The 14,686-nt window shown below is 33.6% G+C and overlaps 4 protein-coding genes across 4 annotated transcripts; 3 read left to right on the top strand and 1 right to left on the bottom strand.

Moving 5' to 3' along the window:
• Positions 1–1,808: 1,808 nt before the first annotated feature.
• LOC17884076 lies at positions 1,809–2,300 on the top strand. The gene has a single exon (XM_006289875.1). It carries the CDS (start codon positions 1,809–1,811, stop codon positions 2,298–2,300), a length of 492 nt encoding a protein of 163 aa, XP_006289937.1.
• Positions 2,301–3,182: 882 nt separating this feature from the next.
• LOC17881889 lies at positions 3,183–3,626 on the top strand. The gene has a single exon (XM_006286689.1). It carries the CDS (start codon positions 3,183–3,185, stop codon positions 3,624–3,626), a length of 444 nt encoding a protein of 147 aa, XP_006286751.1.
• A 247-nt stretch (positions 3,627–3,873) lies between these two features.
• LOC17882830 (glutamate decarboxylase 1) lies at positions 3,874–7,732 on the bottom strand. The gene is made up of 8 exons (XM_006287508.2): positions 7,546–7,732; positions 7,252–7,456; positions 5,867–6,067; positions 5,560–5,774; positions 5,219–5,472; positions 4,743–4,795; positions 4,471–4,646; positions 3,874–4,372 (listed from the first exon to the last, which is right to left on the bottom strand). The coding sequence occupies exons 1-8, from the start codon at positions 7,629–7,631 to the stop codon at positions 4,054–4,056; spliced, it is 1,509 nt and encodes a 502-aa protein (XP_006287570.1). The 5' UTR covers positions 7,632–7,732; the 3' UTR covers positions 3,874–4,053.
• A 2,194-nt stretch (positions 7,733–9,926) lies between these two features.
• On the top strand, positions 9,927–10,583 carry LOC17884248. The gene has a single exon (XM_023779933.1). It carries the CDS (start codon positions 9,927–9,929, stop codon positions 10,581–10,583), a length of 657 nt encoding a protein of 218 aa, XP_023635701.1.
• Positions 10,584–14,686: the final 4,103 nt, after the last annotated feature.

Genomic DNA, 14,686 nt, shown 5'->3' with positions numbered 1-14,686 from the left:
CACATTAACAACTTTTGTGTGGTTAACGTTTAACTTGCGATCTAATTAAGCATTAATTAACTGCTTATATATATAATTGAATGTTTCATATATTCTCCTACTGACCGCAAGATTCATTCCTGTTGTTTTACTACTATTCAACTCTCAAACACGTACACCTACCTCTTCTTTTGTACTAACGTCATCAGGATCTCGTGGTCACGAGAACGTTCAGCATGCACCATCACTTCATTGCAATGGAGTGAATATTATGATATATATAGTTGAACCTTGTAAAACCCATGACTTGTAAAACTAATTGAACGTTAGTATAATTGATGAGTGAAAATAATATAAATCTTAAGGAACGATGATATTATATTATAACTACTAACTTGTAATATATTCTTCTAGTTAGCCACTTCAATATTCTTATTACTTCTACATGAAAATTTTCTTATAGATTTAGTTGCTGGGGATCTCTTGAAAGGAGGTCACGATCTTATGAAACAATTCATAAATATATTGTGCATACGTTTTAGTGAGATTAGTTTTAAATTATTTGTACAAGCTAGGACCAAAAAGAATATATATATAAACTATAAAGGGATAGAGAGATATATGCACTCTCGACTAAAATGATTCTCTCTTGCCAACATTTCCCTTGAATCTGTCATATTGTGTTGCCACTCGTGATTTTCTCCACTGAGTTTCTTCTTTCGTACGCATACCACGAGAGATAGTCGCAAAATTTCAATATACGCTGCCAGATTACAAATTAAAATATCTATATTTTGATAACCTTAGAAAATTGTTTAGATTTTTAAAAATCTCACTAGTGAAGTCACAAATAGAGAAATAGATGGGCGTTTGTTTAAACTTGTAAAAAAGTACAAAACGAATTACTGTTTAGTGCGTTTGTTTTTACTATGGGCGTTTGTTTTTAGTGCTCTATTTGTTCTTCGAATTTGTTGGATAAGCTCCAATAACTTGCAGCCTGAGATATTTCTAACATGTTTGGTAGTGATGCAGCGAGATATTTGATTGATTAATCCTAGTAGAATGAGGAGTTATTTAGTTTAATAGAAATATAATTAGGAAAGTTGTGCTTACACTATAAATATAATTTTTGAGTTGTGACAATTAGATCATGAGACGTTGTTGTAGTTCATGCATATGTGTACGTGTATGGAAGTATTTAAGTTCCCGTTTAGCTCCTCCTTCATTACAATTTACTTGACATATGTGTACAGTAGGGCAGTATTTAATTTTTATATGGTTTTTGATTAAATTCCTACAAGTAAATTAATATCATAAATGTACGAATTTTAGATATTTACTGGTTGGAATATCCAAAATTTAACACTTTAATTTAGTTCCAGCATATTCCTCCATAACCTGAAAAATAGAGAGCATACATGTTAAACATATTGAGATCAGTTGCTGTTCACCCTTTTATTTACACGATGAACAAGTCCAAAAAATTAATTATCTAAACTTTAACGATATACTCAAATCTCATGCTACATTCGATTATTTGAGGGGGAAAAAGATAACAAAAATCATAACGAGCATCAACTATTCACGCCGTGAGAAAAACAAAGAAAAGAAAAAAACAACAACATTGAGTATATTAGAGAATATTCCAATAATATACACAATTCGAAATTATCAACAACCAAAGAAGTTTAATCTAAAACCCAAATTTATAACCTCTCTATATAAACCCTTACGTCGTTTCCATCTCAAACACCATCAAAACCCCCCATTTCTTCTCATTTCACATAGCCAAACCTCAAAAAAGTCTCCCAATCAAAGATCGCCAAAAAATGAAGAATCTCGCGATTCTTATTGCCATGATTCTCTTCTCATCAAGCTGTGTCACATGTCTAGTCATAGGACAACAAGATTTTGAGTCCAATCCATCCTTAGGAACCGAAGAGCTCCAATGGTGGCATTACCACCATTTCTACCCTTACTATCACCCTAAGCCACATTGGCCGTTCCCGGCCACCGGAGGAAAGGCACTCCCACCACTCCCTGCCGGTTTCCACCCAATACCGTTCCATCCTCCACCGGTTGTCACCAAGTGCTTGTCCGACTGCAAGGATGTAAGGACATGTTTTGCGGATATTGTTAAAGCTTTCTTTACCCGCAAACCGGCTATTGGATTGGATTGTTGTGCCTCCATCAAGAAGATGGATGACGATTGCCAGAAGACTGTCTTTGGAGCGTTCCACAACCCTTTCTTTGACTGCTTGGTTAAGCTTCATTGCTCCACCAAGGCTGCCTCCACTCCGTCTGCTCCTTCCCCAGCTTAGTTGTTTTAGTTATTTACTCGTTCGAATTCGTTCTTTGTTTTCTTAGTACTTCTTTTTTTAGTTATGTTCTTTGTTTTTTCTCTCTTTTTATTAGTCTTTTCTTCTTAATTAATAAAGTTATCATTTAGCAGTGTTTTTTTTTTTTTACGCAATCCTTGAATAATTCATCTTGGCCAACATAAGAAACGGATCCTTTTAACAAACATAAGTAATGAAATGAAGAAAATATTAAAAAATGAAAATTAATTTCTATACAATTGAAACTTACTCAAAACTTTTTCACTTCATTAATTATTTACCTTTTCAGAGTAAGAATGCATATATTTTATTCGCGTGAGATTGTATGTATTGCTAACGTTAGCATTTTGTTAAACGTAATAAGTTATTTAGTTATGAGATCCTTAACTATTGATAAATTAAATAAGAATAAATAGATGTTAATGGCCTAGTTTCTGAATTGTCAGCCCAAATTTGACTGGTTAGAAAACATTAAACCGTGGAATTGGAATAAGTGAAACCGAGGGAATATTAGATTCCGTTTTGGTTGTTGTTATATAAACTTATCAGTAATTAGGCTCCATTATAAAAATATTTTTTGTTAAGATAATGATCATTTCAACACAGGTCTAACATTATATATTATCTAGAACGAAACTAAATATAAAATGTAGTCTGATAATATATACGATAACATCATATTTCATTACATTAAAGAATATTCCATTGATGATATATACATAGATTATTCGAAATTATCAAAAATCTGTTTAATAAACCCCTATATAAGCCCCCAACGTTTTACCATCGTAAAATCATCACGAGAAAACAAAAAAAAAATCGCATTCTTCAGAAACTCTAAAACTCTCACAAGTTCAGAAGAAGATGAAGACTTCAACAATTCTTGTTGCTATGATTCTCTTTACATGCTGTGTCACGTCCCAAGTTGCAGCAAGGGTTTTGGAGTCAACTCCATCATTACGTGATGAAAAGCTCCAGTGGTGGTACCACAAGCCACGTTTCCCGTTCCCTGCTCTCGGAAGAGCCTTCCCTCCTCTCCCTGCCGGCCACTTCCACCCACCACCGGAAGTTGCTAAATGCTTGTCTGACTGCAAAGAGGTTAAAACATGTTTTGCAGATATCACCAAAGCATTCGTCACCCACAAACCCGCTATTGGATCGGATTGCTGCGCCGCCATCGTAAAGATGAAAGGTGATTGCGAGAAGACCGTGTTTGGATCTTTCCATAGCCGTTTCTTCAATGGCCTTGTTAAACGACATTGCTCTAACAAAGTTGTTTCATCAGCTCCTGCTCCTTCGCCGGCTTAGGGTTTTCTTATTTATTAGACTTTATTGATTTATAATTATAAGGGTTTTTAGTTATGTTTAGGTTTTTTATTTTATTTTTTTCACTTTGTTCTTGAATTCTTGATATAGTTAAGTTTTTGGTTACAGTTTTTAATCTACTATATACAATGATCCTAGCTTTTTGGTTACAGTTTTTTTCCATCTAGTTTTAGGTGTTCTACTGAGATTATTAGATCTCTTCATCCGATATATAATAATGGGGATGCAATAAGAACCAAAACACGTTAAAATTATCTCTTAATTTTGCAATAATAATACCAAACGATATTACAAAACCAAAATAAATCGAAACTTGGTTCAACAATAATGGAAAATAAACGTTCAAATCCCCAAATCAATGCAAATGCGTTATTAATAAAGTCTTCAAACATTTTCGTTAAATATTCGATTAGCAGATACCGTTAGTCTTCTTCCTGTCAGAGACAAACTTCTTCCAGCCTTTGATGATCTCTCTCTGCTTCTCGATATCGCTTTTCTTCACCGTAACCATCAAGTTATCGCTGTTAGCTTCACTCTTCTCCTCTCCAAGTGATATTTTGTGGATCACTCGAGAAGGAAGCTCGTCGAGCTCATGCATCACTTTCTGGATATCGATCACAAGTCTCTCCGCAAGTGTTCTCGAGAAATCTTCTCTGATAACCACTCGGAGAACAGTTATGTGCTGTGCATCTGGAGGCATTGTGTAGGCTGGTACTATCCATCCATACCTACATTACAAATTATTCATAGAGAACTTAGTTTACACTATATATACATCAAACATATATCTAAAGTATATGAAATATTCTTAGTTAAGACAGCTAACCTGCGAAGCATGTCGGAAATTTCGAATTCAGTGTGACAGCTGCTATCTTTCAAGGAGAAAGCGACAAGTGGCACTCCCTCGTCCTTGGATACAATGTTGAACCTCTCTGTCTTCTCAAGTCCTTCCCTTAGCACGATCATATTCTCTCTGCAGTTCTCCATCACATTTTTGTAACCCTGTTTGTTACATTTTAATTGTTAACTAACAACGGTCTAGTTAATATAATTAGCAATAATTTATCTAATTAATTTATAATCGTGGTCAGACTTTACCTCGTGGCCCAGTCGGATAAGTTGATAGTATTGAGCTATGATTTGACTAGAACCTGCGTTTATTGGTAGATTAAATTAATGAATAAAATAAAACATTCACATTCGAATACGATAACCTCTATGTTACGTTTTCCCCTAATATTAAACTGCAAACAAATTTGACCTCCATCACTTTGGCGAAGTTTCCTTAATTTTTAAATGGAATAAAAGTTTGACCTCAGTTGCTCCATCACAATGAATGATGATGATCAACTACTAGAGTAGACTAACACGAAAATAATTAATTAAAAAAAAAAAAACTGAAAGGATTATGAAATCAATTTCTGTATATTAAAATTTTCAAGCAATACTAATATATTCATCACTTTGATCATGACTAGTAATTAAAGTCGAACAAAAAAAAGATCAGGACTATCAAGAAAGATATATAAAGATGAGTAATAATTAAAAAAATCAATATTGAAGTAAAAAGTTACCTTTGGAGAAATTGAGAGTAAAAGTGGGTTGGTCAGCACCAAGGTAATTGATATGGAAGATGAGATCCTCAGGCAAATCCTCTTTGTTTCTCCAAATCACCCAACCAATTCCAGCGTACACAAGTCCATACTTGTGACCACTCACATTGATACTCTTCACCAACGGCAATCTAAAGTCCCACTCCAACTCTGGATACAAAAACGGTGCTATGAATCCTCCACTTGCCGCATCCACGTGAATGGGTGTGTCCCAACTATCAAAACACACATGTTTTAGTCTATTTTATTATTTATCTTGTAGTGCGATCATGCATGTAAACAATCCATTATTAACTAATTACCCTGTTTCTTTGTTCTTCTCAACCAAGAGATCGTTCAAGAGTTTAACATCTTCAAACTCTCCATTAAGAGTGGAACCAAGAATGGCCGCAACACAAATAGTGTTCTCGTCAACCATGTCAACAGCTTTTTGCGGGTCCATCACATAGTATCCTTCACTAAGTTTCACTTCCTTGAGCTCAACCTCAAAGTACCTAGCGAACTTCTCCCAACACACCTAAACATTTTTGAATGCTGTTTGTAAGAAAATTAATCAAAATGATTAAAGCTTCTTAAAGATTTCATTTAGAAGAACGTTAAGCTAATTACTTGAACATTGGCTCCGGTGACAATGTTTGGTTTATCGACAGGTTTGCCTTCGGCTCTACGCTTGTTCTGCCATTTACGCTTGAAGGCCAAACCGGCCAACATTATGGCCTCGGATGACCCGACGGTTCCTACACCGACGGCTGTCTCCGTCTCTCCTAACGGTGCATTGAATAGATGTGCGATCATGTTCACACATCGGTTCTGTTTATTTTATTTGTTTTTTTCCAATATTGAAACAAAAAGAATAATTAGTGTAAACCCAACTTGACTAATCACTTTTCTCACATCGAGATTGATACTTACATAAAATATATACAATCTTAGTGGATGATTCACGAACGTGACAGATGTAAAAGCAAAAGTAATATAATACAGTACACACTACGTCGTGGAGATAATTAAGTCATAACAATTACTACTATTCTATAACCCCAACATGATATCATGTTTACCTTATGATGTAAATAATTACGATCAGATTGTTGACAACAAGATTAAATAATGTCAAGAATGTGATTTTTTTTTTTCAAGTTGTCAGTTTAAATAAAATAGGAGGAATGTACTATTTGAAAGTATAACCGATCGATATATAATTTATATTGGTTTCTCACTATTTATTTCTGTGATGACCCGATCAAAATATAACAATAATTAAAAATGTTATCCAGCTATTGCACAAATGGCTTGGGGAAATAAAGTAGTACAAATATTCCCCCTAAATCACTTTAGTATAGTCCAAATTATTCCAAATTTGATTAACACGTTCATATGAAAAAGTCAATATAGTAGTTATATATTTTATACATGTAGAAAAAGATTCATTGATCAAGCATCATATTAATGATACAACCTTTATAGTATCAAATACTATTAATTAAGACGGAGATTTTAAAAAGACCCTCACGAATAATAACACAAGTACTCAACTACTACGATATCGACACCTTGTACTTCCGAGATACAACCTCCCCCAAAAAATAATTAACATAAGTGGAAATAAATTATAATTAATGATACCCTCAATACTATAGTTTTCCAAATCACACAAAATTGATCAACACAGCCAAAAATGAAAAGTCAACAAAGTTGGTATGCATATAGAAAAAAGATTCACTAACATCTTACAAGTTATACTAATTAATCATGGTCTTTAATTACGGCAATCCCAAAACGTCAATCATGGTATATACCGTATAATCTCGATCCAAAATATATATCAATGGCCAGTCCAAATATTTGAGTTTATTGTATCACATTCTATCATGCACTCAAGATCCGAGAATCATTTAATAAAATTAATATATAACGTAATCAACTATGTTTAGAACTCATTCTGAAACAATCATGTTGACCATATATGTTGATTAAAAAAAAAAGAAATATACCTGGAGTTCGGTGGTGACGGGGTACTCGTCCATGTCAACATAGTTCTTGTTAATAGAGGCCATGATGAGCTTGTCGCACTCAGGCTCCATCCATGTCGTCACGAAGGAGGCTAAGTTCAACCGTGGGTTACCGTCAAGCATCAACTCGTCGTTGATGATCTGATACGCCGCTTCTTTCGGTATCGAGTTCTCCGGTATCTTGAACCTGATCATTACATGCATTTTTAACGATATTTACATATGTATAATAATGTGATCAAGATTATTATATTAAGTGTTACTTATATTTATTACCTAGGAAGTGAAGTACGGACGTATCGTGATGCGAATGTGGAGTGGACGGAGATGTCCGACTCCGACGCGGCGTGGGAGAGCACCATCACGGCGATGAGAGAGAGAGCGAAGACCAAGGAGATGCTTATAAGAGAGAAAGTGAGATTGAGGAAAGTGATGAATGGATAAATTGAGGAATAAGAGAAACACCTTAATTAGGGGGGGTTTTATATCAATTGATTGGGGTCACTTGGTGTAATAAATATCATATAAACGAGTTTTTTCGAAGCTTCCTTTTGTGGGAATATTTCTTCCCAAGTCCTAGACTTTGTTTGATTTAGCAGATTAATGCCTCTAGTTTCACTTTCTGTGTTAAGACTTTGACCCATCAATATCTTTTTGACAAGTGTTGTTTGAAGTTTATATGTATATTTTCAAAATCTAAACTAATTAGAATCATATATGAATATAAAAGCACATTGAAAACACGGTTTTAGTTTTTGTTTTCCCTTCTTCTTGTTTTTGATAAACGATTTATAGTTTCTAGTAAATGATGAATAGGATCCGATGAAAAGAGAAGCTTTTTATGGAATATATATATACATTGAATTGAATCTTTGACTATGTGTTGATGTGAATACAAAAAGTCTTCTCAGAATTTTCTCTTTTTGCATGCAATTTTTTTTTTTTCTTTAAAGACAAAACGTTTATATAATTAGAGGAATGTATAGTTTTGTCCTCTCATACACAATTACACCAATGGTTTCCACCTTTTTTTTTACAGGAAAACACTGAAGATGACGCGTATGGATAATTTTTACTTTTACTTTCTATGAAGGATTGAAGGTCGTTAGGATCAGTATACCCGTATAGGGAAAATGGTTATTGAAATAGCAAATGAAATTAGTCATAATGTGTATATGTCTCAATTTGTTCATCATACTACATAATTAAGTTCTTGCCTAGTGCACAGTTGATGTTCGTAATCATATATTTACCAACTTATAAATACTCCAACTAAGAACGGACTGTAAAGTTATTGTTATTTAGTTTAGTCTCTATTATTGAGTCCATGATATAATTTAGCTAATCTTTCATATTTTAACTTGAAAAATCAAATATATCGACATCAAGTTTTTCAATTTTCGTGAGCTAAAGCTTAAATAACATGTGTTCTCATAAGATGAAATATGTATATACACGTAGACATATGAAATTAAAGTTATATAAGAAGTTAAGTACTGTAACAAAAAGGTGAAATTAATTAAGATTAATTTAGTGTTATAAAGAAACTAAAACCATTTTAGTGTCTATTTTTCTATTACATATACACTATGATGGCTATGACACAATTATTCAATAAAATAATTATAGTAATTAGTAGGAAAAATCTAATTAAAAAAAAAAGTCTAGTAGGGCACATCCATGTGCACCTAATCATATACAATTATACACTGCTGCTACTACAAGAATTAAAAATATGTACTAAACAACAAATATGTGACACAACTCAACATGCTCGAAAATGATTTACCATCGTTAACTTAAATAATGTACTATAATCTACTACAAAAAAATAAATAAATCATATTCTAATTTTTTTTTTTGTAAACAGTCAAGTTAACATGGCTGGATTCGCAGAAATCATGGATTTGAAAATTATCCCTTTGGGAATATAATTTTATCCCCGAACGAGTATAAATAAAAATGCATATATAAAGCTTTCCGGTAGGCCGTAGATTACACTACGAATTTAACCGTAGACACTATTATAAAAAAACTTAATTATAAAAAATTTCATATTTCTTTCTAGTTTCAACAACTATCATGATATATCATTTATATGTAATCAAATAGAGATTCTAGAACTAAAATTGTTCTCCGATCCATGTACACGTAATAAGCATATATTTTTCTTAATTAGAAGAATGTTTACTTAAGGTACGTGTGAATATATATCAATATATCATGAGAACCGTACCGGTTAATTTGAATTAAAATTACCAAACTTTATCGTGTAAATAAATGACTAAAATACCTTTCAGTTTGATTTTAATTGTTACTCATGGAATTTTTTTTTAAAAAAAAATTCTTTCAATGAATTTGTTATAAAGATCTTCTTAAAAATCTTAATTCACCAAAATAAAAGGAGAGTATATAATATTTACGTGATTGATAAGCCTATAACCTATTGCATGAGTTGTTTTTTTTTTTTGAACAAAAGCATGAGTTGTTTATATTTTGTTTGTTAGTTGTGATCATAGTACTGATTACTGAAGATCTTAGTAAGTCAAGAACCCTAACACAATCCTTACTCCTTACCCTACGCCCTATATATATATATTTATAGACACACACGAGGAGATCGATCGGGCTTCAAATACAGTAGAATGGATAAGAAAATGGGCAACTTAAAAGAGATGGTGATGAGTAAAAGAGATGTGATTGTATGCAGAGGAGTATGGTATGTGATGGTTGTGCTATCGCTCCTTGGCCTCTCCATATCACTCAACCTTCTCTGGCCAGCAGGAGGAAAGCCATCGTCAAGGTCTCGGTTCAGCAGGGACGGTGCGGTGAGTGCCACAACATTCTACGGAGTGACGCTACTCAGATTTCTCTTCTTCACCGATCTTCCCACCTCCACTACTGCTAGTTTCTACAGAGACTTCACTACTAGAGGAGAGAAGATTCCTCAGGTTATCTTTGCGGAATTCGCCATACTGGCCATTGTTGTATCACCGCTGCTATCACGTATTGTGGTGGATGATTTTTCGATTGTGCTGAAATTTTCATTATTCACCGTATCCTTGTTCACCGGAGGGATAGGTCTGATTCAGCTATCGGAGAAGTTTAGGATGGAGATGAGACATGCTTATTTCACGCTTTTCTTTACTTTGTTTGCCTCTCTTATTGGACTTTATATCTCTACAGGCCAAAATTTGTTAGTGATAGCGATTCTTATGTGCGTTTCTTGGTTCCTTCACTGGTGGATCATTGAGCATAATTTTCACGTCCTCGAGAAGAGTGATACTTACTCATCTTCCCCTCTTCCTTCTTAATCATTTGTTCAAAGAGGAAAAGCTTGTGTGCTCACCATGTAATAAAGATTACTTAAAAACTTAGTGTGTGTGAGTTTCTTCTATACTTCTCCATGTCACCGTTCACTTTTTTCGAAATTAATTACTTAATAGCTCGTTTTTATTTTTACGTTGAAGTTCATTTAGCTCTCTCTATATGTTAACTTCGTTTTTTAATCATTACCAAATTATTTTGGAATTTCGCAATAGTAATTATTAAGGACAATTAATCTAACAACTTTTTTTTCGATCAAATCGTAATAAACAAGAAATAATTAACACATGTTAAATTAATTTATGTTGAACATTTTGCTTAACTAAAAAGATTCGCGTATAATATATGGTGTACGTATGGGCGTAGGAAATAGCGTCAAATATCTTTTGAGAAGTATTTTTTGTTTAAGCAAATGCTTTCATAAGCAATTATTCACTGATCAATTTTTTTTGTCGACTCAATTATTCACTGATCATGGTGGGATATTTTCTGATATATCTTCTGAATTCCATAGCTTTTGGTTTGCAGGCTGGATAGGCCCAATAGAAGACGAAGCCCATCAAGTCTAAAACTGAGCCGAAACACAAGTTGGCTTATTCGAAATATCAAGACTGCAACTTATTTTATTCCTTGATCTGGAAAAGTTATGATCGCTCTTCTTATCTATGTATTATATAGAACAAAAGAGAACCATCTAGATTTTAGACAGGTGGTATTGACAGCTCATTGATCCAGCTTTGAATCTTTGACTGAGCTGGATTGAGACAAATCTGTACGAGCTGCTTTTGGTCAAATATGACCGTTGCTACTCAGTTTTGTACTTGATGGGCCTTTCTTATATTGGGCTTGTTCAGCCTGCTTTACAATCCCCTTTTTTTGAGTAAACCAAACATTATATCACAAATGCCAATATATATATATATATATGTTTACGACAATATCAATCAGTCTTTTTTTTTTTTTTATTACCATACCAATCAGTCTTTTCTTTTGGTTACGACAAAGATTCCTTTAGTATACGAAAACGTAATATCTGCATGCACTGCACTGTATGTGTAAATTATGTATGTATAAGCGACAACAGTTTTTTAAAACCCACTCGTACGGCTGTGAAAATATCACACGTCACAAATCAAGCCGTTAGACCATCCCAGACTCGCAGTTGTCTGTTTTCCTTTATTCTTCTCCTAAAACTAAACTCTGAGCAATGCAGCCCATCACAACATCAAGTCCAATTGAAGAAGTCAGGCCCAACTAAGTAGTCCTCCACAGAACCGCAGAAGAAGACAAAGCTTCTGTACCTGCAAAAGTCGAGAGAGGTTGAAGACGAGAGACGCTCCCCATTCAAAATCCGATTTGATTCCCTTCTCTAGGTAGTGACTAAGCATATTTACAGCTGTCGTGGTGTATGAGAGAGTTCTAGATTGTTCCAATGTAGTATAAAAGCACACACCCCACTTGTAGAAAAATCATCCGACCTAATAATCAAAGTTCATATCTTTTCCTTGTCTCTCTCGTAAACGATCGATGGCTTTTCTTTTCCCTTTTTCCAAACAAGCTGCCGAAGAATTCAATGCTCGGGCCTTTGGAGATTGTTGTAATGGATGCTGTACCGAAATTTACAAGCGTCCCGAGATGCTGTCTCTTCAGGTAGTTGCAGCTCTGGGTGTCGCTGAGTTTTATGGTTGGAAGGCGAGAGGTCTAAAGCTGACGAAGAAGACGACGGTTGAGTTCCTGGTGGCATTGTTCACTTGCATCTTTGCGTCAGTCGCCTATGTGGTTCTTTTACTCTACATCTTCGAGAGGAGGGAAAGTGTGAGAGCTCGATTCAAGACTCTACGTAAGGATCAGAAAAAGCTTTGGTGTTTATACCAAGTTGCACGTTCTCTGGGAGTTGTAGGGCTGCTGACCTTGTTCGCCTACATATCAGATTTGCTGGTCGCAAAAAAAGGGTTAGATGGATATTCGGTGGGGTTCTTTTTCTGCTCTCATCTCCACGTGGTGTCCCTCACTAAGCTCTTCACGATGAAAGATCTCATTGCCTTGTCAGACAGTTTGTTAGCGATTGGCATCACCATCTCTTTCAAGCTGGACCATGAGATAGATTATGGCCGATCAGCTATTTGCTATCTCTCCGCCATAGTCCTTGTGTTTTTTAGGTTTGCAAACATTCCTTATGGACATAAAAAGAAAGACGTTGACCCTGAAGAGACAACGACAACGAGACGCGATGGTGTTATTGAGGTTTGAGGTTAGATCGGTGTTGCCTTTTTAGTTTTTTTCATGGATCGAAATAAGAATTTACTTTCTACTTTCCAATAAGTTCAGTTGTTTTTCTTTTCTAATAATCATTGTGGAGATTGTATTTCTCTCACAAGAGAATAAATTTAAGTTTCCAATTAGTTCAGTTGATTTTCATTTTTAAGTTTCTGTTGTTTTTTAAATAATGATCGGAGGAGATTATTGCGTGTTCAATTTATTGGTATAGCACATTACTTTTAGTACGTAAAGGAAAAGAAAAGAAAAAAATAAAAAGTTTATTTCACTGATCACAAACAAATATATACGACAAAAACACTGACAACGTACGCAAAGCGCGAGAAGAAAAAAATATATATATATATATATCCACGCAAGACTAAACGTATAGTGACTATTCACTTCCTAGGTATATAAACCAAATTACGGACCGACCACATCATCACCATCTCCCTCTAGTCCTCTACTATTTACTATCATCGCTTCCTGAAACGAGATCGTCAAATTCGATCGCCCTAAAGATAATATTGCATTGAGTTTCGTATATTAATGTGCTGCATAACATATATTTTTCATTTAAAGAAAAGTAAAAAAAAAAAAAAAAAAGAACCAATAATATGTACAAAGTCTTTTTTGTGGTTTCTGGACTTCCTTAATGATTCTCTACTTGATTAAATTATAATTTAGTTAATGGATGATTCGTTCTATCTTTTATTACGTAAATCGTACTCTTTAATAGATCATGATAGTCCTTCTTCATTTTTTTTTTGTATATCTGAAAGAATAACAAAATGTAGTAAAGAAAGTGTGTATGTAACCGGGAATAACCTAAAGACGGTCGTGACCTCGTTCTACAACTTTCTGAGCAATTTGTTATAGGGAACGTATCCATTGAGAATAGCTGTGTATAGTGTGACTATTATTCCATAACGCTGTTAACTCTCTGGTACCATGCATTTCATACGTGACAAAACCATGTCGCACTCTTATCTGTAGGACCTAAAGAAGATCATATTAAAACAAATGATACCAAATTTTTGCTACACCTTTTAGTAAATAAATTTCAATTTTTATTTTATTTTTTCTTCCATATATATGTGGAAATTATATGTTTCTTTTTCTTCTTGAAGTATTTTTGATAACAAATCTTAAAAAAATTAACACTCCTAATTTATAAAAATTAATTAATTTATATATATTGACCAAATTTTAAAATCACATATATATTTATGAGAAAGAGCTTGTGAAAACATTACGTCTTCATCTTTTTAAGATCAATTCTAGTGTATTCAGAATTCTCCCCTTCAACATCCATCAACTTAATGGTATCTTCAATCTTGGGTCACCCAAGTTGGGTGTTTTACAAACTCAAATTATAGATACAAAATGACACTATTAATTCAGTATAAATGATGAGATAATTCAGCTTTCTTTTTCTTTCCTTGATTAAGTACAGGATCATAAAAGATGAGAACAACAATATGGATAAAATTTTATTTTAATAATTTTCTTTAGTTTAAAGTAAAATTTGATTTAATGACATATGTAACTATTTTATAAAGAGAATTTTTTGGCCTTGTATATGAACTGTGAGGCTAATAAAATGACACCTAAATAAGTTAATACTAATTAAAAAATTTTAAAATTCAACAGAATTACTGAATGTCAAAATGTAGTATCCGTAGTTATTTTTTACTATATTTTTAATAATATTTCAGATTTACATTCATTCATATTGCACGCGAGATAAAACATCGATGGATGTAAATCCAAATATCACATAAAGAAATTCTCTTTTTATTGAAAAAAATAAAATAAAATCTAAATCACA

The sequence above is a fragment of the Capsella rubella genome, unplaced genomic scaffold (assembly GCF_000375325.1).
Source record: "Capsella rubella cultivar Monte Gargano unplaced genomic scaffold, Caprub1_0 scaffold_6, whole genome shotgun sequence".
NCBI lineage: Eukaryota > Viridiplantae > Streptophyta > Magnoliopsida > Brassicales > Brassicaceae > Capsella > Capsella rubella.
Note: the sequence above shows the minus strand (reverse complement) of the source record. Positions and strands in the feature narration are given on the sequence as shown.